General features: G+C 37.7%; 1 protein-coding gene across 1 annotated transcript; it reads right to left on the bottom strand.

The window, feature by feature from the left end:
• Window positions 1–747: 747 nt before the first annotated feature.
• LOC107092240 (junctional protein associated with coronary artery disease homolog) lies at window positions 748–25,058 on the bottom strand. The gene is made up of 4 exons (XM_015386592.1): window positions 24,977–25,058; window positions 11,645–12,074; window positions 3,960–7,819; window positions 748–3,845 (listed from the first exon to the last, which is right to left on the bottom strand). The coding sequence occupies exons 2-4, from the start codon at window positions 11,965–11,967 to the stop codon at window positions 3,811–3,813; spliced, it is 4,218 nt and encodes a 1,405-aa protein (XP_015242078.1). The 5' UTR covers window positions 11,968–12,074; window positions 24,977–25,058; the 3' UTR covers window positions 748–3,810.
• Window positions 25,059–25,474: the final 416 nt, after the last annotated feature.

The raw sequence follows: 25,474 nt of genomic DNA, 5'->3' as shown, positions 1-25,474 counted from the left end.
ACCTCAGATCCTGGGCTCAAGCACATTCTATTATGGATGTATGATCTGTGACATAAATACATCCACCTATCAACTAATAAAAAAAAGCAATATCAAGGTTTCAGAATCCCTGGGTAACATCCAGACGTCTGACTATTTTTAGTCATGTGCCATGACTAAAAATAGTCAGTTTTATCTTAAAAACTGCTCCTTTATTCAAACAAATATGAAAAAGGTGGGCCAAAATTCCTCAAAAAATAATTAATATAAAAGATCGATTTCAAGTTACTGAAATCACTGGTTGGCAGTCGTCCTCACAAACTGTGGGAAAACCACGTTAAATGGTGCAAGATGTTGTTTTTTTCTGCTGAGAGCAAACATAGTATATTTTTATATCATTTGAAAGTTGCATTTTGTATTTACCCAGATAATTGATATCTGGTATCAGCATTTGTTTTATGAACTGAAACCTTTAAATATAGAAGCAAAATAAATAACAAAAAAACATGACAGGCACCTGTCATTGAGCCTATAGTTACAGTATGATGTTGCTATCAGTTTCTGTTAGAGAAGAAAATCATTTATTTATTTTTCATGTATATTTTTTTCACTGTGGGACAAAGAACTCTTAAAATAAAAATAAAGCTCAAAATTAATATGAAACTAATGCTTAAATGGTGTATGCAACACTTTGAAACACTATGAAGCAAAAATAAACCACGAACCAACATTTCATGCAAAGAGTTTATTTATGAATCAGACTGCAGAATCATACAACAGTAGCACAATCGTGTGACTATGGATTATGCTTTTATTTATAGATACAAAGATAAAGGCATGTCTTAAAAGAAAAAGAAAAGAAAATGAATGAGCTCTTCTTTGATTCACTCTAAAAATAGCTTTTAAATACTTGGCATAGTTTTGTAAATGAAGTAATGAAACATGATGTCTTGCCCACCGGTTTCACTATTAAGAGTACCAAATGCAAATATACTTTATGAAAAACATTTTTTTTTCTCCACTCTCTTGCATTCCATGCAAGGAAGAAAAAAAGATGTCAGTGAGTACAAAAAGCACTAAAATCTCATATGAAAATAGAAAATATTACAAGTGTGCATAATTACTTCATGTCTGCACATAACCTGTAGTACAAAAAGTGAAATGACACTATGTTTAAGTGTACCTTTCATGCCAATTGCAAGGGGCTGGGTGCATATGTGGAGAAATCATAAAAATGTTGTTAGGGGCAGTTTTAGTATAAGACCAAGGCCTTTTAGAGTCCAAAATGAATCAAAGATGAATTCTGTTAGTAGATATAGGCGAAACAGCTTGTCCTCCGTGTTAATCTGTCTATAAACATTCAGCCATATCCTTTATCCTGTACTTTTTCATAATTACACTCTCAGTTTTGTTTCGATTTCACAGTTTTGATTCTATGTTCAGGCTAAACAGCATGAGGAGCAGAAAGTACTCACAATGCTACTTTACTGCTCCACCTAGAGGAGCGGCAGGTTTGTGAGTTGTTTTGCAAAAATAAATCATTTTGAAATAAAAGTAACGGTGTGAACAGTGCTTAGTACGTTAATATTTGGCATTTCTCTAGAGCATAATGTAATGCACAGATAATAAGGCGTAATGAGTGGTTCAAATTTACAAGAAATGATCTAAATACCAAGACAAGGTTTTGAGTTGATGCTACAGCTGTAAAATGCTACATAAAAATTAGGCGGTAACGGATGAGCGATAAACGGTCACAACAGTGCAATACTGCTGATGTTGCAAAACCACATAAATGCTATTACAGTCTTGTCAGAATTGGAGTTAAAATCCTCAAAGTGACAGAATCTCTGCCTGTTCGTTTTGCAGATATGCGGCCTAAAGTAGCATATTGCAACCCTGAAGTGCAATAGATGTCGGTGACAGCAGAACATTTCACACAAAGAGAACACGCCGTGTAATGGGAGGAACAACGTAAGAAAAACAAAGTACTTAGGGACAAAAAATAAATAAATAAATAAGGACGGGGGAGGGGAGGTGAAAGAAATCCAAATTTTATTTCTCAACATGTTTTGAGGAGCGACAACAAAACAGTACATGAACTGGAAGACATACAAAGACAAATATATAAAGACAGAGGCCATGTATGACCACCAACATAGGAAACACATCTTTGATGGATTAATGAGTCAAATATCACTAAGAGCGTCAAACACTGACTTTGTTAGCATATGAAAAAGCACTATCAAATCGTAAGTAATGGAACAATCAGAAAATTTCCATCCTGTCAAACCCTGCAGTGATGAACCCTGTCACTCACTGAACTCAAATCGTGTGATCAAGGCACACAACGGGGTCATCCTTCTGAAATGATAGGTTTTCTGTTTTAAAGCACTAGAAAATTACGTATACTCTCAATATGATACTATACATAGATATGACACTTTCAGCTTGATATCAGCGCGGAGAAATAAAATCCCATGGTTAAATACAAAATTTCTCTTAAAATATTTAAAATATACTTTATTTTGTACAATTATGCAAACCGAGTAACAATTTGATGATTAAAAAAAATAAATACTCAGTGAAATGTTGTTTCACAGATGTATGAAGATAGATATATATCATGAAGAAAAGCACCCACCCTATGTTAAGCGCCCATACCCTGACATGACTCCATTTCCCTGTAATATGATCTGAATGACATATTCACATTAAAACTTCCGACAATGGTTCCTACAGGTAGCTCCACTACACCACTGGGCTGTTAATACAACAATATTGCTCTACTTATCTTTTTTCTCTTTTCCTTTTATTTTTCTAAAATCCTATGTTCATCGTAAATTTTTTATAAAGTCACTGATCACCAACTTTGTCATTGCCTTTATTGCTTCCTGAAATTACCTGGAAATTTGAACTTTACACTGAATTGTTCAGGTTGTAATTAAAGACTTCCCCTGATCCGACCAGGATTTATTAAGGTGGTTAAGAAAGGCAGCAATCCCTGTCCTGTATAGAACCACTTTGAAACACATTTGGACAACTGATCCATCATCTCATGTTATAAAGAGTAACTCTTCACTGAAGAGATCTATGGGTTAAGGTTGCAGAGTGTAGAAAAGCAACGAGGGTGGGCATAATGTCATTAGATCTTAAAAAACAAAACAAAGAAAGGCGCATTTATCTTTTCTGAAAATCAAAACAGTTCTTGAGCCAAAGACAGTGAATTCCAGTTCTAAAAACAGCTGTCACCTGACCACAATCAGATACGTTTATTTTGGTGTATTTAAAATGCAAAAGTACGTTTGAGAAAATAACCCTTCTACGTCTATGTTGGCTTTAACATAAACACTTACATTCATTTCCTTAAACTGCTCCTCGGTAAACAAAAATGCGAAAAGTCTTTTTCGCTATCCACACTTTAGAAGCTCTGGTATGCATGACAGAATTGCATAATGTTTGCTAATGAAAAAAGCATTGGGAGTATAGAATAGAAAAGGACAAGCCGCTACAGGTAGACTAACTAGTAGAAACGCTATAGAAGAATGAGGTTGAGACTGGAGGACAGAAGGGGAGGGGGGAAGTCAGTTTAGGAAGGCTGGGGAGGGATCTGGAGTGGAAGTTGCCCTGCTGGTTTGTAGGGCATCTCCCTTTGGCAGTGGAACAGCACTCATAGTAGTCAATGCAGCGCCGGCGGTGAAGGTGTACACAATGCTCTTGTCGGACAAGAAGGCCATTTCAGTGTCAAGATGAAATGAAGGCATTCTAGTTGGCAGCCAGGTCACAGTGTTGGAGCTTAAAACCTCTGGTGGAAATGATGGACCAGTTTTTTTACTACTTTGTTACCCCTTGGCTGGGATCAGCGGTTTCTGGGAATTAAAAAAGAAGATATATGAGTGAACTTGCCAAAGCATGTTTCCATACGCAATGATTAATTAATTCATGCTGGTTAAGAATTCATTGAGAACCGTTTCTATCCTCACCTGAGAGAGATGATTTCTGTCCATCTTGCAACACTGTCTCCTCTGCTCCCTGCTGTGAATGTGTGACCTCTTGATTGTTCTCCTTTTTTTCCTGCGGCACTGGGTGAAGCTCTTCCACATGGTCATCCTTGCCCTCGCCTTCTGTTTCCCCCTCCCCAGAGTCAGTACTCCGGATGCTTAGGCGTCTCACCCGACATATAACGTCCACTTCCCTCATCCTGGCAAGTCTTTCAACTGGCACATGTCCCGGAGAAATAGCCAGTTTGTTCTGCAATGCTTCAATTCGCTGGGAGGGGGCCTTGGTCCTTCTCTCCCCCTCCAAGCTTAAGGATAATCTACGGTCCAGGTTTAGAGGAACTGAAAGTGGCAGTCTATCAGGTGGAAACTCAGGTAGCCCTGGATGGTCCCGTCCCAGATGACTTCGTAGACCAACGCGAAGTTCAGGAACAGACACTGACTTTTTCTCTTGCAACTTCTTTTCTTTAGGTAATGTGTTGTTTTGCCTCTCGCCTTTCATTAGATTTCTTCTTCTAACTATGCTGCCCTCAGAAGTTTTACCTGAAAGCGTTTTCTCTTCCTTTAAATCTACTTCTTCAGTCACCTTTTCATCTGCATGCTGTTTCTGTGTCACTTGTAAATCTGCTGGCTGATCAGTTTGAAATGCTGTAGATGCAGAAGAAGGATCGTCATGAGCCTTATTCTCTGGTTTGCCCTCAGCAGGCTCAACTTTACATCCACTGCCTGAGTTTTCTGCATGAGCATCTTCAGCTTTCTCACAGACCTTAGCGTCTTCCGCCAGTAACCTCTGCTCCGTTGTTTCAGGGTGCAGGTCTGAACCTGACTGATTTAGACTTGAGTCTTTTGCCTCCTCAGTTTTTGAGTCCTTTGCTGGACTTTCTAGGGCAGCACATTGTGGTGGGCTGCCATTTTGATTTGCCGAGCTGTCTGAGCTATTTTCCTCATGAAGTGGAGGCAAAGGACCCTGTCTCATTTGATTCTCAAGTTCCCTTTTACAAATAGGGCACTCTTCTTCAGATTCACCGCCAAGATCCTGAAGATTCTCTGTGTCGTTGGGTCTAGATTGACCTGTGGATGTTTTATTTCCATCTGCTGAATCTTTAGTTTGACGTAAAGTCTGGCATATGTCCTCATAATCCGGAGGACTGGTAAGCGTAGAGGCATCTTGCATTGGCTGTCTATCTGCCCATGGCACCTCAGCAGCTGTGTTGTTTGTCGTTGGACTGAAGTCACAAAGCGGTGTCTCGATAGGTTCATCTGGCAAGTCTAGCTTGACTGTCCTTCCATCATTACTCCTTCTACGGGAAAGATGCGTCACAACCCTGTATTCTCTGAATCCAGTCTCCCTTGGTGGAACTGGGAGTTCTTCTCTTAGCTGTTTGCTAAATGTTACGGACTTTGTTGCAGGTCTAGAGAAGGCACTCTTCACTTCTCTGTATTCTGGGTCAACAGACCAGCTTACTGCACTGCGCCTAAGGCTGCTGGGCTTGTTGAGAGGTTCTGATGTTAGTCGGATTTTAATGCGTTCTGGAATTTGAACCGAACCATTTGGAACTTTATTGCTGGCAGTGCCTAGCTCTAAGATGTCTTTGTAGGCCTCATTAAGGTCTTCTATGCACTTATCAACACTTTGCTGTTTGCTGATCTGCTGCTGTTGTTGATCCTGAATCTCTTTTTTCATGCTTTCCAACTCTTTGACAGCATCCCACGGTCGTTGTGTGGCAGGCTTGATCAAGAACTGTTCACCGCTTGCTGCTGGTTTGGCCTCCTCCACATTTCCTGAGGGTGGTACTGCTGGCTGCTGAGCTGTGCTCTTATTCAGCTGGCAGGAGAAGGTGGAGGTCAAAGAGAAGGCGCTGTTACTCGACAGCTTTAGGCTCTTGACTCCCTTTATAGGAAAACTGAAGGCAGTGCCCACTACAGCACTGCTGTCGGGTGAAACGTCAGTGCCAGGAGGAACAGGTTCTTGTTGTGCTTCCATGTTATCTGGGGCAGGTTTTCGAGCCTCTGGGCTTGTCTGTGTCTCCTGATCTCGATATTGGTTCGCAGGCCAGGTTCCTGACAGTTTCAGCTCTTTATAATGATTGATCTTAGGGGGTCGACAAGGTAATTTCTTAAACATTTTGCTGCTTGCTCTGCTGCTTGTTTTGCTGCTTGCAAAGCTACCAGTAAGAGCCTGTAGCTCAGCTTCAGCTGAGGATGTGCTTTGAAGACTTTGGTTTGTTAAGTGGCCAGTTTTATTGTCACTAGGACTGCCTGCTGGGTCTGGTGATTTTTCATTGTTGTTATTTTGATCTCGAATTGTCCCAGTGAGCTGTGGAGTAACAGGGACAGACACTAAACAAAAAATTGTTTCACTGAGTCTCTTTTTTAGATTTTTTGTTTTTTCTTTTTCTGGGGGCTCATGCTGCTCTACTTTTTTCACCTCTGTTACAGTTTCAGATACACCCTGGTCAACCGGTTTACATGGGGGTGGGGGTGGTTTACCAAGAAAAGATGAAGGAAAAATAACTGGACGATTCTGTTCAGGACCTACACTTTCACTCTTTTTAATACCCCTGTTGCACCATCGATTACTTATGTCGTTGTCATTTGGAGCGGTTTTGTTGGCTTCGGTGTTGGGAGCTGGCCCCTGCTGGGGAGGAAAGGCACTATCATGTGTAGATTGTCCTAGAGTCTTAACAGATGAAATCTCTTTGTTGATGTTGCGCAGCTTGTCTAGGTCACTAAGAGAATGTACACCAGGCCCTCCTGAGAGTTCTTTTACTCTTGGGTCTTCAGTGGGTAACTGACGAACCTGAACCACTTGTTCCTCAGGTCCCAGATTTACAAGTTTTCGATAGGACGCACTACGTTCTCCATAATGTCCCACCCATGAGCTGCTTCCCTGTCTGGAGAGCCACCTTCCAGGATCAGAGCTTGGCATTTGAAAAGATTCTGACCTCCATCTTAAGTTTGCCATTTCATTGCGATTGACTGAAACTGCTCTTGGAGGTGGGGCTCTTTTATATGAAGGGGGTGGAATGTAGCCAGGAGGCTCCATTCCAGTGAGGGCATGTTGTGCGTAATAGTCTTGTCTCAGATCACCACCCCTTGGATAGTAAAGAGATCTGTCTTTTTGTTTCGCACCCTGTTCTATAGCAAGCATTTCTGCGCTACCCCTTGTCTGCTGGTGTATCTCATATGAAGGAGGCTTTAAAGGCCTGCTAAACCTGGGCTTTGGTAAAAGTGCAACATGGCTGCTTGGACCGAGATTCCTACCCCAACCGTTTCTGCCCCCACCATAAACATACCTACTATACGGTCCAGAGAAAACAGTACTATTAAACCTTTGCCTATCAGGTAGGCTTGGCCTTGATAGTATTAGTTCTCTGCAGTCTGTTCCATCAGGTGACACAACTCTAGGGAGTGACTGAGATTTAGCTTTAGTTCTAGGATGAAAAAAACCCTCAGGTGTCCTTAGACGGTACTGGTCCTTAGCCCATCTTTCCCCGTCCCCGTCTGAAAGTTGTCTTCCCATTCCCACAGCTGGCTTCCACTCCTCTGTTCCAAGGCTTTGGCATTTCCTCTCCCCAGTAACCCTTAGTTGACTGGGGCCTGCATCCGGGTCCCTTAACCAAGAAATTTCCTCCCATAGCTGCTGTGCTTGCCTTTCTGCCCTGTATTCCTCAGCTGTGATTAAAGCCTGTGGCCTCCATGCCCCAGCAGAGGCCCTTAGTTCCCTGCCATCAGCGTAGTCCAGAAGGATGCTGAAGTCCTGGCCTCGCCTCCTCCAGTAGGAAATATCCCGGTCCTCATGGCTCAGTGGCTCTGAATAGGTCAAACTAGGAACATCATAGAACCTGTAAAAAAAAAAAAAAAAAAGTACAATGTTAACAATATATATAAAAAAAGTGAGAGTTAAGAGCAAAGGATCTTGACTGACTTTTTTTGTCATTTTCATTTTTCTCATGACTTTTATTAGAAATGGCTAGTCACTTTCAATATAAATAGTAATTTATAGGATTTTTCAAATTTATATATTGAATGTGACATGCCTGTATCGGGAGCAATTGTTTTGCCCTCAGTATAACAAAACTTAATTAAGAAGAGCTAGTACATATGAGACAGAACTGCCTAAGTCAGCACTTTCAAAGACCCTTTAAGACATCATGAAATTGTGATGCTACAGCAAAAAGATCTGCATTTTAACTTATGCTGACCTTATCTTGGAAAATGGTCGTCTGGCTAGCAACTGTGGCTCTTAAAATCAGTCCTAAACCATCCAATTACCTGATCTGATGTAAAAGCAAAACTAGATCTGTTGATTTAATCACAGGCCTCATTCTAGAAAATGCATCTATGCACCACCAGGAGATGCAATGTAAAGAGATTATCTATGTTTGCAATGAAAAAAAATGGAAAATTTAAGTTCTTGACGAGAACTTTCTGTTTTTCAGCTGGTTATCTTATAGGTCGAGAATTTGGAGAAACTCAAACAAATTATTATATATAGTTTTTTCTAAGTTAAAACAGTAAAACAATACCTTTATACAATGAGAAGGTTTAAACAGGAAAACAATACCTTTAGAGAATGAGAAGGTTTAAACAGGAAAACATCTTATTGAGTACTAAAGGATCCACATTAAGAAAATAATTTATAATGTCTACTCCTACTTGTCAACATCCTTTTACCAGAGGTCTGCAGGTCATCTCTTTACACATTTCTGAAGTTAGGGGCATACTGAGAGAGAGATGTTCAACTATTCCCATTCACTAAATTTCCATGCACTGGTACCTTCGACTCCCCTCACAGCATTTCTATGAGATCCAAATATTGACACCATGTAAAAAAAAGTTATTTGGTGTATAATGGACCAGTCTTCTCTCGATTTGTCTATATATTTTGAATTAATTACTACTGAAAAACTTAGTGACAGCATTTTTCAAGTTTTCTGGAAAAGGGCAAATAATCTTCATTTTCTGGCATTTAAAAGACTTTCACAAGGCTTCCAAGCAAGAGAAACAGACGCATGGCATCACACATCTTCCACCATAATGCTTACAGTTCAAGCACTAGTAGGATGCATGAACTGTGAGCATGAACTTTCTGCTTATTTAAGATGGTAGGGCAGAAAGGCTTTTTCCTGACATGGCTCCAAACAACCAGTTTGCATTAGACGCCAGTAGATATAGGCAAGTTTATATATATAGGCACCATTGAGGTTTAGGATCTCTGAGGATGAACTTTGTTGATCACTGTAAATATATGATTGAATGAAATTTGAGCTCTTTGTTTAACCCATCCGTTAGGGAGCAGTCGGCAGCATGGAGTGCAAGGGGGGAAATTTGTCGATAGATACCCAAACTTAAGAGATTTACCGATCCAGCTTTTCAAATCTAAATCGATACCGATACTTGGGCGGAGTGTATCGGAATAATTAAACCATATATCTTGCTTCAGGCTTGACATAAACATTGTTAAAAAAAAGCAAAAAAAGGTAACACATTTACAGATATAAATATATTTTATATCATTTATTAACAAAAAAGCACCAAAAAAGAAATAACAGTTCCATAGATTGGATCCGGGATATTTGATATCAAATAAGCGATATCCGATCCAGCTATTGTGGCCAATAATTGGAATAGCTGGATCGGATATCGAAGCCAACATCCAATCCAGATATTGTATCGGTGCATCTCTACCCAGAGTTTCATCCTTTGGGGCTTCAACCTGTTATTTGCTGCTTTCTACGAATGGAAGCACATTGTTCTAACAAATAAGCCACCCCTTCCCTATTTTATCTATTTTATATGACGATTAGCCAATCCTACTGATAACCATTAACCACCTATGTGGCCATCCTCAACAGGCAATTTGTTGCTAACATGTGAACAAATTTCACCACCCTGGAACAAGCAGGTCCTAAATAAAACAGAAGATGACTGCAGGATAATTTGATTTAAGAGGAAAGTCCTAAATAGTTTGTCATTTTATTTTTAGTACATCAACCATAAACTGACAACAAAAATACAGCACTGAATTGTTCATATCAATATAATAAATATGACAAACACATACAATGTGCTGTTTTTAGAACCTCTGTTTATGTATCATGGAAAAGCAGGAAACATTTTCTTTGAAAGTTATCTAGGAGGTTTTTTATATGATTAGAGATTAAAACCGACATTCTATACACATTAAACTCATTTAATGTGTATAGAATGTAGAACAACAAATCTTATAAATATTATGACAAATCAATATTATGACATATCAAACCTCACAAATATTATGTGTGTTTTTTAGTGCAAGTCTAGTCTGTCAGATTTTTTTTTTAAATGTATGAATTTTTTTGGTTCGTTCACTGTCCTGTCGGTACAATGTGCTTAGTGTAGATTAAAGCCCTCTTCAGTGCACATTGTTCCCTAACTGGCCACCCCTAAGAACATTTTCTGGCTTCACCACTCCTTCTTAGACCCATTTCCTGACCTAGAGTGAAATTCAAGCTTATTTAAAATAAAAAAACAAAATGAAAATATTTTTCTTTCAACTAAAAAACATTTTCCTCACATCTTTAAAAGAACAAAACATTAAGGAGGATCAATCTACAAAGAAAAAACTGTTTATTTAAAAGTAGCATGCTAAAATGATCTCATTTTTAATATTATTAAATAATAAAGGTTATTTCCTTAACCCTTTAGATCCCTACACAGATGCTCCCTCAGATTCAAGTTGGTAACGGGTCACACTAAAAGTCAAAGATTGCTTCCAATCAACAGAAATATGTTGGAAAAACTGAAATACCACTTCATCTAAAATGCAGAGGGGTAAAAATAAGTTACACTTTCTAATTAAACTGCATTCTGATTTAAATTGTATCATGTCTTTACATCACTACAGACAATTTTTGTCGTATTGCAGAAAAAATATACCTCGTCATAAAGGTCATTAATAATATCAGCACATTTGAACTATCTTTGTGTCAAATGCTATAATAAGGCACTCGGTATTAGTTTCTAATGCTTATCAAAGTTTAATCTGATTATCAGTATTTTGCTTATTGTAGCTGATTAATAAAAAAAGAAGAACACTGCATGGGCAGAGCTCCATCAAATATCTGCACTGCACAAAGACTACTGTTAGTCAATGTAGTGAGCAGCAAAGTCAATGGATCATCCTCAGCAGCATATGCTACTGTATGGCTGAGGGGAGTCGCGCTGTGCATACTTGCCCAGCAACATGCTTACATCACAGAGCACGTGCTGGGTGGGATTCAGTGTGCCAGTGTTTACACTGGAGTGATTACACGCCTGTCTTGAGGCATGTTCAGACCTTGTAGGTTTTCTCACAGACTAGAGCTGCTGTTTGCATCTGCAGACCTGCCAGATATGAGCTGCTGGGTTGGCTTTGCATTCAAATGCCTTGAAGTACCTTTCATATTTGCTCATATTCCAGCTCATGATAAGCCAGTGGTGCTGCTGCAGCCAGTTTTCTGCAGCTCTGCAAGGAGGGGATGAGAGAGGAGGAAAAAAAAACCCCTGCGCAGTGCAGAATCAGTTTTGCATGCAACACTGAAGGGCCACAGAGTGAGGAGGAGAAGAGAGGAGAGGATGGAGTTAACGGGAGAAAGAGAGGGTTAAGGGGTGTGGGGGATTAAAAAAGACATGGAAAAATCACTCACCCACTATCTGTGGCGAGAGAATCGCCCAGGAGCTGAATATCACCAAGGAAACCAATCCCAGCTTCTTTCCTCCTTTGGTTCCTTTCCCCGCTCTCATCCGTGGTGGGGTAGCCCTTCACCAGTGCCTGCCTGCTGCCATAGATGCCCGAGATGGATGCTCCCCTCTCTGCCTCGAACCCATTAAAAGTCCCCCGGCCGGTCCTGTTGTCCACAAGTTCTCGCTGGCACTCGGTGGGGCGCTTATCATAAGACGCTGAAGACGGAGGGCCACTCTTGGGCAGTTTGTATCCGTGTGAAATGAGGAGGTCCTCCACGCTGTACATGGTGGTGTCTCTCTCCCTCCTGGGCGGGAGGGCAAAGGTGGGTGTGTTGCCTTATGCGCAGTGCTGCTGGTGGAAGATGGAGCACGGTTGCTCAGCAGAGGCCATCACTAAAGAGAGAACAGGGAGGTAACATGTAACAGCAGGCAGCTCAATCAAAACTGTCCTTTTATTTAAAAAAAAGTGTTTTATTTCATCATGATGTGGTTCTTTTTCAATGCTGAACAAATGCATGACACAGGCAGCCCAGTCTCAGAACAAAACTCTCCAATACATGAGTTAGAAGTATGCCGATTATTGAATCTTAAATCTCTGTTAAATTTTTTGATCATTGAAAGAGTTTCTCCAAAGTCTAGATGTTCAATAATGTCTGAGCCACACCCTGCGCTCCTGTAAAATAGCAATTTCATTTGTTTTAAAGTACCGCAGCTCCCAGTATACAGTCTTGGAAGTCATATCTCCGTTGTCTGCAGTGGCTTATCTTTAAAATGAGCGAGGATGCAGGACAATGTAACATCATTGTTGGCTTCAGGCCACTGACTTTCAGCTTTAAACCGTTTGCATTTTAGGATCTTACTGTTACAAAACTGTGCACTGGCTCGGCTCATTTGATGGCTTGTGCACGAATGTATTGCATGCCAAAAAGTGCAATTGGCCAGTAAAATTATATTATTAATCCCACATGCTTGTGATATATCTCATTTAAAAGCTAAGACCTTCTAGTTTCTGGAGATATGTGTATAGACTCTAGGTTTTACACAACCAGAGCTATGTGACTTCAAACATGTTCAAAAAACAAATTTTCTCCACTCGAATAAAACAAAATAATTTTTATTATGTTATATCTTTTGTATAACACATAGTTGACCTCTTCAACTTACTATACCTGTTCTTCTTGTGGACAATAACTGTAAAATTTCAGATCTCTGGTCATAAGCATTGTGAAACTATGACCCTTTTTGTATGTAAAAAGTCCATTTGGCACAATTGTGCAAAATTTGAAGCAGATGTTGCAAACTGGATTATTTAAATTTTATTAATTTGACCATAAAAAACACATTTCTATGTTTAGATTTACACAAATTTTCAGTCAAGCACAGTTTTTTTTTACATTATTTACAATTTCGAAGCATGAAAGTCCTCTATGTGTGCAACCGCTAGGTTCTCCTCTCCTCTCAATGTTTACACAGGTAAAAAAACGCTATATTTTCTATTTACACTTCCAATATATTGTTGCAAAGCTCATCATATTGGTTAACAAAATATGTGAATTAAAAGTCGATCAGCAACTGTATTTTCGAGTGCCGGCTAAAAAAAACTATGTGATGCATGTGCAAGGGGACAGCCTTTTTTCACGTAGAGGAATTTTCCATACTATTGTGGATAGTCAAAATGAAAGCAACACTCGATGTATGAAGTAAATAGGTAGGTGAGTACATCCACGTAACGCAGATAATCTAATATGGTGGATAAGTATTATTATGGAGATGGATTATTTGTTTCATCCTTATGTTTTTACTTTTTTATGGCAAAAAAAACAACCTTTGGTGCATTATTGCAACACTAAAGTTTATTTTTTGGGAAATATAACTGGATATTACTTTTCTGCAGAGTATTACAGATCAGATGTGCCAATTTTGCCATTGTCGGGTGTTTTGTCTGATCGATAGAACAGAAAACAAGGTGGGCTCTGATAATCATGATTTGTAAGTTGATGACTAATTATTAATTATTGTTTTTTGTAGTGTATGGTTCACTTACATTAGAGTTGATAATCATTGTCCTTAGAATTGCCTTATTCTAAAGAGGTATAATATGCTGGATTTCACTTTGATATGAGTGTGATATTTGATGCAGAAACAATCTGATGTAAAAACATACCGATGTGGGGCGGTGGACGTTTAAGTTGTATAAAAAAATATTCAAAGCTCCTCTACACTCAGACCCCACACCACCAAAAAAAAGAGCAATTCCAGCTTTGCAGAAGCTGGATTCAATACACAGTTTACCATCTTAGATATAGCGTGCCGAGGGCTTGTTAAAAAGAACATTTATTTTCCAAAACATTAACTTTTTGCTTACAGCTCTAAAAAGTCTTCTGCTCTTTTTATGCTCAAAGTTGGAAATTATACATCCTCTTTTTGCATTATTTAGTTATATTTTGCTAATATTAAATTGCTGTTTTATTCTTTTGCATTTTAACTTATGCCCTGAACCTTTGTTGTTTTCCTGAAATAAATGACTTTTGTTTTAGTTTTTTTTTTTTTTTTTGCATTATTTCTTACCCGTTTCTGATTTGCAGAAACAGGTAAGAAAGGTTTAAGGTTTATCGATTAAAAAGAAAACAATAAGCTACTATTTTAACAATATGGTTCTCATGGTTTAAAGAGTTTTCGATCAGATAATGCAAAGCTTTGAGAAATGTTTCTTCTGCGTATTTAGCAAGGAATGGTCCTCTAAAAGATAGTTGTTCAGCAGACTAGGGTGATAAAAACCCCGGCTCACAAAGAATGGCAAATTTAGCTTTAAGGAAATAAGTCTTGGTGTGAAATCTATCTGCAGCCAGGTACAAAGGAAAATAACTTTAAGAACAACATTTCAAACTGCATGTCTGTTAAACATTGTAGTTTAGTTATGCAAGCAGATATCCTAGCTGATTAATCAGCTAATATCACTTTTTATGCCTGTCTCATCCTTTAAATAGCAGAATAGAAAAAATCTCCTACAGCTTCTACAGAAAAAATGTCAAAAAAACATATTTTTATGGTCGTTAATCAATATATTGAATTTGAATAAATAGGAAAAATGTTTGGGGGTGGGGGTAGGGGGATCTGTGAGTACTTTAGATTTAAAAAAATTGTCCAATGTGACATAAAGTTGGGCTGCTATTAGTTTACGGCAGGCTAAATCAATTCCCCTTATACTGACAATTCCTGCATTAAATTATGCAGAAAATTACAATAAATTCATTTTTATTAAAGATGCATGAAAAAAAATCTATTTTCTTAGTGCAGAAAACAGTTGATGCATTGTGAATGTTCTTTTTTTTATCAACAATGGAAAAATTAAACATAATGATTCGCCAAAAACTGCATGGGCAGAACAAGCTGCCACCATTTATGTAATAGGAATTTATGATGTGTAATTAAAGGAATGAAGTCATTTTTTGAAAATGTTCATAAAATCCATAAATTTGGTATTATTATTATTAGTAGTAGTAAAGGCTGTATTTGTATACTGTAAGTATGTACAAATATACACCTAATGCATCTCCCAAGATATACAAATCACAATGTGTTTGAACAGATCAATTCCACCATCGACACAAGAATCAACAATTAAGGGTGTCTCTGTAAAACATTTAAATTTCCAATACAGATAATGCAGCTTTAAGAACTGACCGATACCAATATTGGCCCGATATAACATGAGCACAAATCATATATAAATACTCTGCTTTGAGTGAAGAATGTTAGAAAAGTTTGATCAAGTGAAATTACTCAGAGGACAATTGTCAACAATAGGTACAAGAAGAACAGAGTTGTTTACATCAACTTAGACAGATGCATTGTGCTTTAATCATGCCAATATATAGATTTTAGGTACCGGATGATAAAATCGCAAATTGGTTCTTTTGCCTAATATCAGGCCGATATTAGGTTTGCCTGCAGCAATTCAACAAAACATATTAATTATTAAAAGAAAATGACAGTAATAAGGCAAAACTATGTTATATATCCCCCTGAAAAAGACATTTACCTTTACGGTTGGTTTTTGCCTTAAAGCTACAGTGTGTAATAATTACAGGGATATACAGTCAGAAATGTAATATATTATACATAACTATGTTATTTTATCATCATCTACGAGCTCAGCCTCTTAACCTTAATATTTGCGTTGCCTTAGAATTCGTTATTTATAATTACATAGGAGCGGGTCTTGCAGCCATGGAGGCAGACATCTTTGTGCTACGGCAGTGCAGAGCCAACAAACTAGCGATTGCGAGATCGCCAAAATGTCACAACGATGTAGAAAAAATAACGGGTACATTTATTATCTTAAGTCTACATGAAATCTATACCCTACACAGACTAATGAAATACTATCTGTAAAATTATCTATGTAAACAAACCTCATCACTTGAGAAGGTAGGTGATGCGGACGTCATGGAAGACATTTTGTCCCGTAACGCTCGCCGTACTGTTGGGGGGGAGAAGCGGTGGGGGGGGGGAGATGTTCATGTTGCTGCAGTCTGCAGTGTGACCGCTAGATGTCGCTAAAAGTTACACACTGTAGCTTTAAACTGTAATCCAAATATTAGATTTTTTTTAAAAAGGCTCCTTTTTTAAAAAGGTAAGAAAAGAAACTGATATGTTGTTTGCTGCGAACCACCCCTACCTTTCAAGAACTGGTTTAACCCTACTACACAGCAGCAAATAGGAAAAAAATAAACACACCCACCAGCTCAAACTGGACAAGTTTCTAAATGCCTCATAATAACATGACAATAACGTGTAGGTTACATGCAATTGGTATGTTCTTAAATTTCTGAAAACACTGGTTGCGTCTTTTTTCCCGGTCACACTGACTGCGTATAGAAAGGCTCCAACTAGGCAGGGTGAGCAGATTTTTTTACTTCTGTCTCTGTGCCACACAAATTAAAACAATTTCCCATAGCATCTCTAAATGCATAGCATCTCTCAAACTACAACATATGGCTGAGGCAGAGAGGTGATTCTCAGAGAGAAAGATCTGTGAAGTTTATCCAAGTTTTCTTTTTCTTTTTTTCACAAATAGGGGAGAGTAATCCACTTTGCTTACTTGCTCTGTCCACCCCTTATTTTCATTTTTTTGAGGCTATTAGAGGATCACTATTCTACTCTATCTGTTTTCTGTCCTCCTGAAATAAATTTTCTTTTTCGAGGAGATTGATAAACTTTCTGTCCCTCAATGTTTTTGCGAGGCTCCAAAATGATGTCTACTTTATCTGGGTTCTGTCCTCCTGAATTCCTATCATGGGTAAAGAAATACATTTCATTTACGTTTCATTTATTGTTTTAAAGGTGACTATTTGCCTCGTGCGATTAACAGATTTTATTTTGTATTTGCCCCCAAAGCAAATGTGTTTTACTTTTCAACAGCGTCTCGCTTCATGTCACACCCATGAAATTGCTGCTAAATTGCTGCATAGTCCAACTAAAATAGACCTGGACTAAAATATCTCAGTCATACTTACGCAAGCCTCCTTGCAGAGATCCATGTTGGGTTTGATCATCCCTACTGAATCTCTATGAGTATTAAATGCTACGATTTCGTCCAACATGATTTTCTGTTGATCGGACGGAAAAAATCCGATTCAGAGCTTAACGCGCTCTAAATGTGTCAACTACATCTGAACAATTAAAAGGTGAAGTCAACATGTTAGCATGCAAACAATGTGTTTGTCACATGTTGTCTATGTGTCAGAAGTTACATGTTTTTGAACTACTTGGCTTTCCATATAGCAAACGTAACAGCATAAGCATAGAGGAGTGATGATTGTGCAGACAGAGCCACCGATAAATTAAAAACATTCCTTCAGAAAAAGCGCTAAATGAAGGCCAAATGTTTCTGAGATTTGCTCAATATGTGGGTACAAAGACTTTCTAACCATCAGTTAGAAGATGTCCCTTCAAGAAGCTCCTCACATCTGTCACATCTTGGTTCCGTTAAGTTTTGTACAAGTTTTCCGTTTCAAATTGATTCATGTTTTTCTTTGTTTTCGAGCTTTATTGATTTAATCCCTATTTTGTTGTGTTTTTCTGGATGTATTAGAGTTCTTAGATGTTTTTTTTTTTATTCCCCTCGTGTTCCCCATTTCCCTAGCTCCTTTCTAGAAGCCTCTCTTCACACCTGCTCCCAATCAGCTCCTTACTCCTGTCTTTGTTCAGTCTCCCATAAATACTCTCCCTGTGCATTTCCTCAGTGCTGGTTCCTCGTCTTTTCCCGGCTTCTAGTGCATGTCTTCCCTAATGTCTCCATAGTTCTGGTTTGTCTTGCATTTTTACCGTAAGTTGGATTTTTGGATTCCTGGCTCTGTTACCTGTGAACCCTCCATTAAAACTACAAGAACTTACCTCTGCCTCCCTGCCTCTGCATTTGGGTCCTCAAAACCTCAACCTAACAGTGACAACATCAAATTTACACTCGCTGACCACGGCTGCCTTTAATCAAGACAAGTTCTTTACTTTCTCAGGGCTAAAATAATGGCTCACGTTTCTCAAGCAAAAATCCTGGGACCATAAAGTCCTGCAAGTTTTTTTTTTGTTTTTTGTTTTCAGAAAAGTGTAAACTCTGTTTAATTCTATAATAAAATATATATTTTTACTTCAGTGAAATTGCTTGAAAATGATTTTTTTTTTAGCTTCATGCCTATTTTATAACCAATTGAAGGCTGTTAATGTGCAAAAACATAAATGCCAAAAAATGTTATTTGCCTTTTATTATAAACAAGAAACAATCACATTTACATAATAATTATGCAATTCACTTGTTGAACCACACGCATGAAAAAAGTGCAGCTTAGTTTTGTGTTTCAGATGTATAGGCCTTTGAATTATTTAATTTATTAGTTAATAAGAAACAACTTATATTCCATAACTGAACCTTTAATTGTATTTAAAATTCCAAAAACAAGAAGGTTTTCAAAATTCTACGTCATTTTAAGGCATCAAAAGTAATGTTACTTTCACTGAACTTTTTTAAAAAGTAATTACTGTAGTAAATACAAATGGTTTTCTAAGTAACTAACCCAACATTGGGGCCTGTGGTCCAATAAACTCTTAGCTATCTTATTTACTTTTTTTCCACTAATGTAAACCTTTCTGGACCAACATTTGAATCTCCTTATCTGTCCAAGAAAATTTAATAAGACAAGCATGCAGGTTTTTAGTATTTTTCTAAAGTTTGTACAAGATTTTAATTCATGGAAGTATAAAACAGTTACTTTTAAGGGTTTTGAAATGGGGTATACAGTATGTATCTGCAAAAAAGCTGATTAATATTTACATTTATTTAAGATTGCTTAATATATATTCACTCCTAGAAAATCAACCAATATGTTTACAGTGATCAAAATCACTAAAAACTCTTAAACTCTCTCATTGTGCAAGCGGAAGTAGAATTAATCTGGATAATACGCAAAAAAAATCTCAATAGTCCCCAGTGAGCACTTCTCTTTTGTTTAAGATGTGCTGCAGCGAGGCTAAAATAGAAAAGACAAATCATTTTTTATGAAGCCAGCGTTTGTTAAGTGCCTGTTAGTGCATTCGTCTGCTTGTGTGTTGATTTATTAATGCACAGGCAGCTCAGGCTGTCTGATATATTAATTAGGGTCCATAACAGTGTGTCCTGCATGGAGATGACAGTACATGTCTTATCAACCTCCAACACATTAATCTGTTACTTCACTTACTTCAGCACTTTTTGGATAGAGACCTAAAAAAGATTTTTTTTCTCTTAATAGTAAATAAATCTTTACATCATCTGAACTAAGGTATGTGCAGAAAATATTTAAACAAAGCAAGGGTCTTATGTCAAACTTTACCAAGTGTAAAGAAATTATCATATTCTTTTAATCAAAACCAACAGAAACAGCAACCATTCAATTCAAGTCAACCAAAGCCCATCAGTTTGTTTTTTACACTTTAGTCCAAGTAGCTAGACTTATTACAAAACCACTAAAGTTTTATTGATTGACAGTTTTTATGCTTTTTCTTTAGACTTCTGCAGTTTTTTTCACTCAGTAGCCTCAATCTCAAGCAGAGCAAAGTCTTTAAGAAATAAAAAAACTGTAAAACAAAGACCTGACCCCTGGAGCTGACAGACAGCACCTTTTGGTTGAACAGGTTTAATGACTCTTGAAAATCTTCTTGTTGATGAAAACTTTGTGAAGTTTTGCTTCTATCTGCAGACACAAAAAGGAATCATCTCTTGCATTAAGTAGTTCTTTCAAACCTCAGTGAATCATAGGTTTAACAAACAGAAACAGGGGAAAAACAGCTTAAGCCAGGCTTAAACTGTGCCATTTTTTGCCCTTTTTGGGCCATCTTTCCAGTCGTGCAAGAATTTTTCGACCGGCCCGACTTTCAGCCTGATCGTGCATTATGTGTGGTGTAGTGGACGGGGTTAACGAGGGACGATCAGTCTCTCATTACCACCTCCTGATCAGGAATCGTGAGGTTTGGGAGAAAATCAAACATGTTTGATTTTCAGTCGGCCGTCTTGGGCAAATTCCTCAGTGAGCATGCGCAAAAAAGGATTCTAAATCTAAAAGAACCTAAAAGGTCCTTTTAAAGGGCAGAAAAGTTTGACTCCATTGGCTTCTTTGCTGTTTTTATATAAAGCTCCTTGATTCTATTTAGAAAAGTGATAAATTATCATGTTTCACAATTAATTGTTTTATTTGAATTTGAATTTTGAGGCTTTGACATCATATTAGGATTGCAAAAACTTTTTAAAATGCATCATACATTTAGTCATCAAACTTATCTTTCCAAATACTCGTGTTATAAACAAGTTTTTTACTTATTCTAATTCTTCACATATTAGATGCAACTGACTGCAGAGAGAGAGAGAGTATTTCTTATTTCTCCTGATTGTGAATCCTGAGGTCACACTTCACTATTCAACCACAGAGGCACTATTGAATACTCTTTTCAACATTTAAAATCAATCAATCAATTAACTTTATTTCTAAAGCACATTTTAAAAACCACAGAGGTGGCCAAAGCGCTGTACATAGTAATAAGTTAAGTTATAACACAATGCACAAAAAATATAACAGCCAGGTTCAGAGCAGGCACATTTTGAAGTGCCATACATAATCAGATCATTGGGTGTTTAAAATTGCAGTCTAAGATTAAAAGGCCTATTTTCAGACTGGAAAGAGGCAACCATACCAGGAGAAATGTAAGCTTAAGGTTGAGCAATGCTTTCTGCTTTGCCATTTTTGCTTATTACTCTTAAAAAAAAAATGGCCTGGTTGTGTAATCCAAAAAAACAGCTTAATTGTAAGTAAGAAACTACAGGAAAATAATGAAAATCAATGTTAGAAAACAGAATAATCTTTGCTCACTTTATAGAAATCACTGACTCTTCAGAGATGAGAGCAGGTTTTATTATTCAAAGCTTTTTAAAATGATAATATTATTATTAAGTAATCAAAAGAAGCGTTGACCTTCTGCAAAACTCCTCAAAATTTGCTAGAGAATCGTGTTTTTAAAGTGTGTTGATGCTCTGAACCTGAATGTGGTACTTTAGCTATAATAGAGCAGGTAATCACGCCCTGCAGAAGACAGTGAGGGGAGCAAAGAGGGTAGTTCCTGGTCACGGTCTGCTTTGGAGCTGCTGCAGGTACGGTTCTCTGACCATTGTTAGACACCCTTCACACCATGTGAATTGACTTTTTCAACTATTTCCATCAAACTGAGGTTTTATACCCCAAACAGTTTTTATGCCTCAGGCTGTTCCAATGTTAAACTTACTGGATTCATATTCTTATCATTTTTCTATATTTGGTCAGTTTTTTTTATTTCCCCGCTCAATGTTTTAACAATAATCTTTCAGAGAATTTTTTATGTTGTCAAAAGTCAAACTACAAATTCAATTCTAATCAAACATTTATTGTTTTTTTCCACATGACAACATTCAAATGCGGTTTGTTGACTTAGAGAATATGACCTCTATTTGTTTAATTTACTTCATAGTCTCTAAATTAGTAAAGAGCCTTAATTTCTCCATGGGTTACTCCATTTAAAACCCTCATCAATACTAAACCATCTTCAAGATTTAAAGCAACTGTAATATACATTAAAAAACATATAGCCATAATGATCAAATTATACAGTCTATGAGCAATGACCTTACACTCTGTAATATGGATTCAGACAAATAAAAAAGGAAGTTCTGAGAAAACATCAAATATTTAGCATTTTTGCACTAAAAAAATAACTTATTTCAGAGAGTAAAGGAGGTGGGATGACTGACTGACTGAACATCATCAATTATTTTGGAAGTGCTGAAAAACAGTCTTTTTTTAATTAATCTTGCATAAACATTAGGTTACTCAAGGTCTTTCTCCGATTTGAATGTTAATTTAATTGTATAATAAATGTAATGATTACAAATGCAAATAGAAATGTCAGAATTTGTTTTTTTTTTTTTATCTGGACTATGACAGAACAAATATGAGTTCATGAGTATCAGTTAGCTGAGAGCACGGAAATGATTTTCTTTTTTTACCTAAATTGAGATTTTCAAGCAAATATTTTGGGCTATAATGTCTGGGACATGTATTTCCAGAGTTACATATAAACATAATATTTTTACACCAAAACAATAATTAACTTAAATGACTAAGAAAGTATTTATCTCCATAAATCGAGCTGCGTCTTGTGTAAATGTACCCAAACCAAGTCATTCCCACCATTAAAGATCAGTTTTTATGGCTGACATTTACTTAAAAATATGCTCAATATTGTTTTTTTTTTAAATGGGTGATATGGCTCTCCTCCCAGAGAGCCATGCGCTCAGGGGCGACATTAACAGTAGGACAAAAACATGGGAAAGGTTATGAAATTATGGAGGCTAGAAGTACAGCATAGAGTTTTAACAGCTGCCCCGTATATTGAGGCTATAAGTCCTTGTCACAGCCATCAGGTCAGGGGTTCGACTTCCGGCTTTGGAAGCTCTCTCTGGTCATTTCCTGTCTAAATACTGCAAATTAATGCCACGATTGCCATAAAAATAAAATAGATGACTAAAAATGTATGACATTTTCGCACAAACCCTCCTACTTTGTTATTATAGAAAATATGATCTTAGAAACTGAGGGTAAAGGATGCAGTAGTTGACTCCTAATTTCTTAATTCTTCCTTGGCATTAAAATAAATGGTTGTTTCTATAGTGGTTTTGTGTGAAAACTTGACTCCTTTGCAATACCTCTCGTTCAGAATATAACAAACTTTGACTTTTGCGCACTTAAGGGATTCTGAAAAAATGGTTTCAGATTCATGAAATCTTAACTATATTAATAAATAAAACCAAATCTCATTTATAACAATCTTATTTATAACTTGCATAATTCAGACAAATTGCTGTTTATTAAAGAAATATGACATCTTGACCTTAGAGTGACCTTAATATTTCTCACCTCTGAACTTTCTTCACTTGGCAGTTTAGAGTTGGCTCCTGAGTGAGAGTTCACATGATATGGTTTGCTAAGCTCTATTTCCTGCAAGACTTAATATCAGCCAATCTGCATGGGCCAATTAACACAATCCAAACATGCATGAAGTTCAACAGAAGAGAGAAAAACAAAAATCATGACGATGGTTTTAAAGGAGGGGATTTTCTAATGCAATTGTATTTGGAATCTACTTAATCATATTTAGTTACTTTAACATAATTGTTCATGTCCTACCCTGCTAACATTAAAACAAACGTGTTAAGTTGTTGCAAAAAATGGTTGCATACATTTATTTTTCGGTAAACCTGCAAATCACAGAGCATAAACGAGAAAAGGTCATGAATATATAATCAAATCAAGAATCCAAGTCGTCTAATGCTTCATGGTTTTTAAAGTGGAGCAAATAAGGTAAAAAAAATAAATAAAACAACTCAACTGGGGTTATGTTTGTGTGTGGGGGTGAAATCCCAACACAATCGATAAAAAGAGTTGTGGAGTTGTAGCTCCTTTTTGACAAGGTCACAGCTTCAAATGATTGCAGCGGAAATATGGCACATGAGCCTCTTTTTTTGCATAGCAACAACAAAACTACACCAGAAGTAACCACAACACAAGTTATCTCTCCACACAGGAGGACGCAGACCGAGCAAGTTACAGAAATAGAAAAATAAGAAAGGTAAAAGTTCTTCAAGCGAGGAACACAAAACCAGTTAAGATCTGCCGCTGAAAAACTGCAGCTCTCATCATTTAGAAGCTGATAATTAGTGCAATTAACACTCTTCCTGCCTTAATTCCAGCATTTCTTCTCAAATCCTTCCAATAACAACATATATCAAAGCAAAGCTGTAGTATATATTAATTAAAATAAGTTATATTTTAACTTTTAGAAGAAAAAAAATAACTGCCTGCAATACATCCAGGTCTAAAAACTGCATGCACAGGTAGTGGCCACTGTAACACATCAGCAATCAGCACCACCCTAACAGCTAAGGGAGTGTACCTACATCCTACCTAGTGACAGAGCAGCCACACATCTGACTGATCATAAAAATAAACTGCCTCTGCAAACTCATTTAAAGCACAAGTTATTAATTAGAAACAACAAAAAAAGCAACCAATCCCTTCTATGGATACCTTACTGCTATGAATGAATGATGAAGTGAAATAGATCCGTTGTATCACAGCTCAGATATCAATAAAATATCAGTGTTGTGATTGATACATCATGCATTATAGATACAGCATGACCTAGCCTCCACACAGCCTGCTGCAGCGGTGTATGGCAACAGCCTGCATGAAAACTGACAGCCTTGAAATGATATTTCACATCAGCTCCTAATACCTGCAGGGAAAATGTCCAGCTACACGCCCTCTAAGTTGAAAATATTAGAAAGGCGCTTGGCCACATCATTCAAAATAATAAATAAATAAAAATAAAACCCTTAAATGCCCACCCACCAAAAAAAAAAAAAAGAATAAATAAATGGAGGCAGGATGAGGGAGCGCACATCCACGCCTCATCAGCAGCAGCAGCTCTGCGCTCTCATGTCGACAGGAGCGCATTTTGAGGCGTGTGCAAGTTGACGGGGTTTTGCAGATGCGTCCTCCCTCACTGTTTACCAAGCCCTAAATCGTAGAGGCTACGTGAGGCACACGCATATACAAGAGGGAAAAAAATAGTAATAGAAGATACAACAAGCATCATCCATGGGAATGGTTGAAAATGCATGGCGCAAAAAAAAAAGAGAAAAAAAAAAACAGGGCGTAGCGGCGGTCGGAGCTTACCTGGGAGGATGTTTGGCGTCGCAGTTCCCCTGCGCCCAGCTTCTGCTGCTGAGACTGAGCACTGCACAGAGCCTGAGCCGAGCATGCCTATTGGTAGGCACAGACGCGCTGGTTGCTGGCTGCCTGGACTGGGCTCTCCTCACTATACAGCTGAGGTGGGGTGGGCTCCTCACATGCAGGGATGTCAGAATGGTTTCTTCCAAACTGTTTCCATTAACTTTACTTTTTTTTTATCATAGCAACAGTCATTTTATTCCTCTTTTAGCCTTAGCAGATGGCTTGAATGGTTATCTCCTCTACCTGTATCCATATTACACACTTTAGACAATTTGTGCATGCACCACATGAAAGGTTTTTTTTTTTCTACCATAAAAGGTAAGCCCTAAACTATAATCTGCAGGATGTATTTGTGGAGAACAGCAGCATTAAGCACTGCACCCTTTGGTGATGTTGATGACTCGTCACAGTGTGTGTCCCCCACCTCCCATCCAATTCCAG

This window comes from Cyprinodon variegatus, unplaced genomic scaffold, assembly GCF_000732505.1.
Source record: "Cyprinodon variegatus isolate N-32 unplaced genomic scaffold, C_variegatus-1.0 Scaffold17, whole genome shotgun sequence".
NCBI lineage: Eukaryota > Metazoa > Chordata > Actinopteri > Cyprinodontiformes > Cyprinodontidae > Cyprinodon > Cyprinodon variegatus.
Note: the sequence above shows the minus strand (reverse complement) of the source record. Positions and strands in the feature narration are given on the sequence as shown.

Bases quoted from the DNA above. Each gene is read 5' to 3' on its own strand.
- LOC107092240 (XM_015386592.1), bottom strand. From the start codon at position 11,967: ATGTACAGCGTGGAGGACCTCCTCATTTCACACGGATACAAACTGCCC. The intron at 7,820-11,644 runs GTGAGTGATTTT...TTTTTTTTACAG, and splicing joins TCTCTCGCCACAGATAGTGG to GTTCTATGATGTTCCTAGTT. The intron at 3,846-3,959 runs GTGAGGATAGAA...TTTAATTCCCAG, and splicing joins ACAGAAATCATCTCTCTCAG to AAACCGCTGATCCCAGCCAA.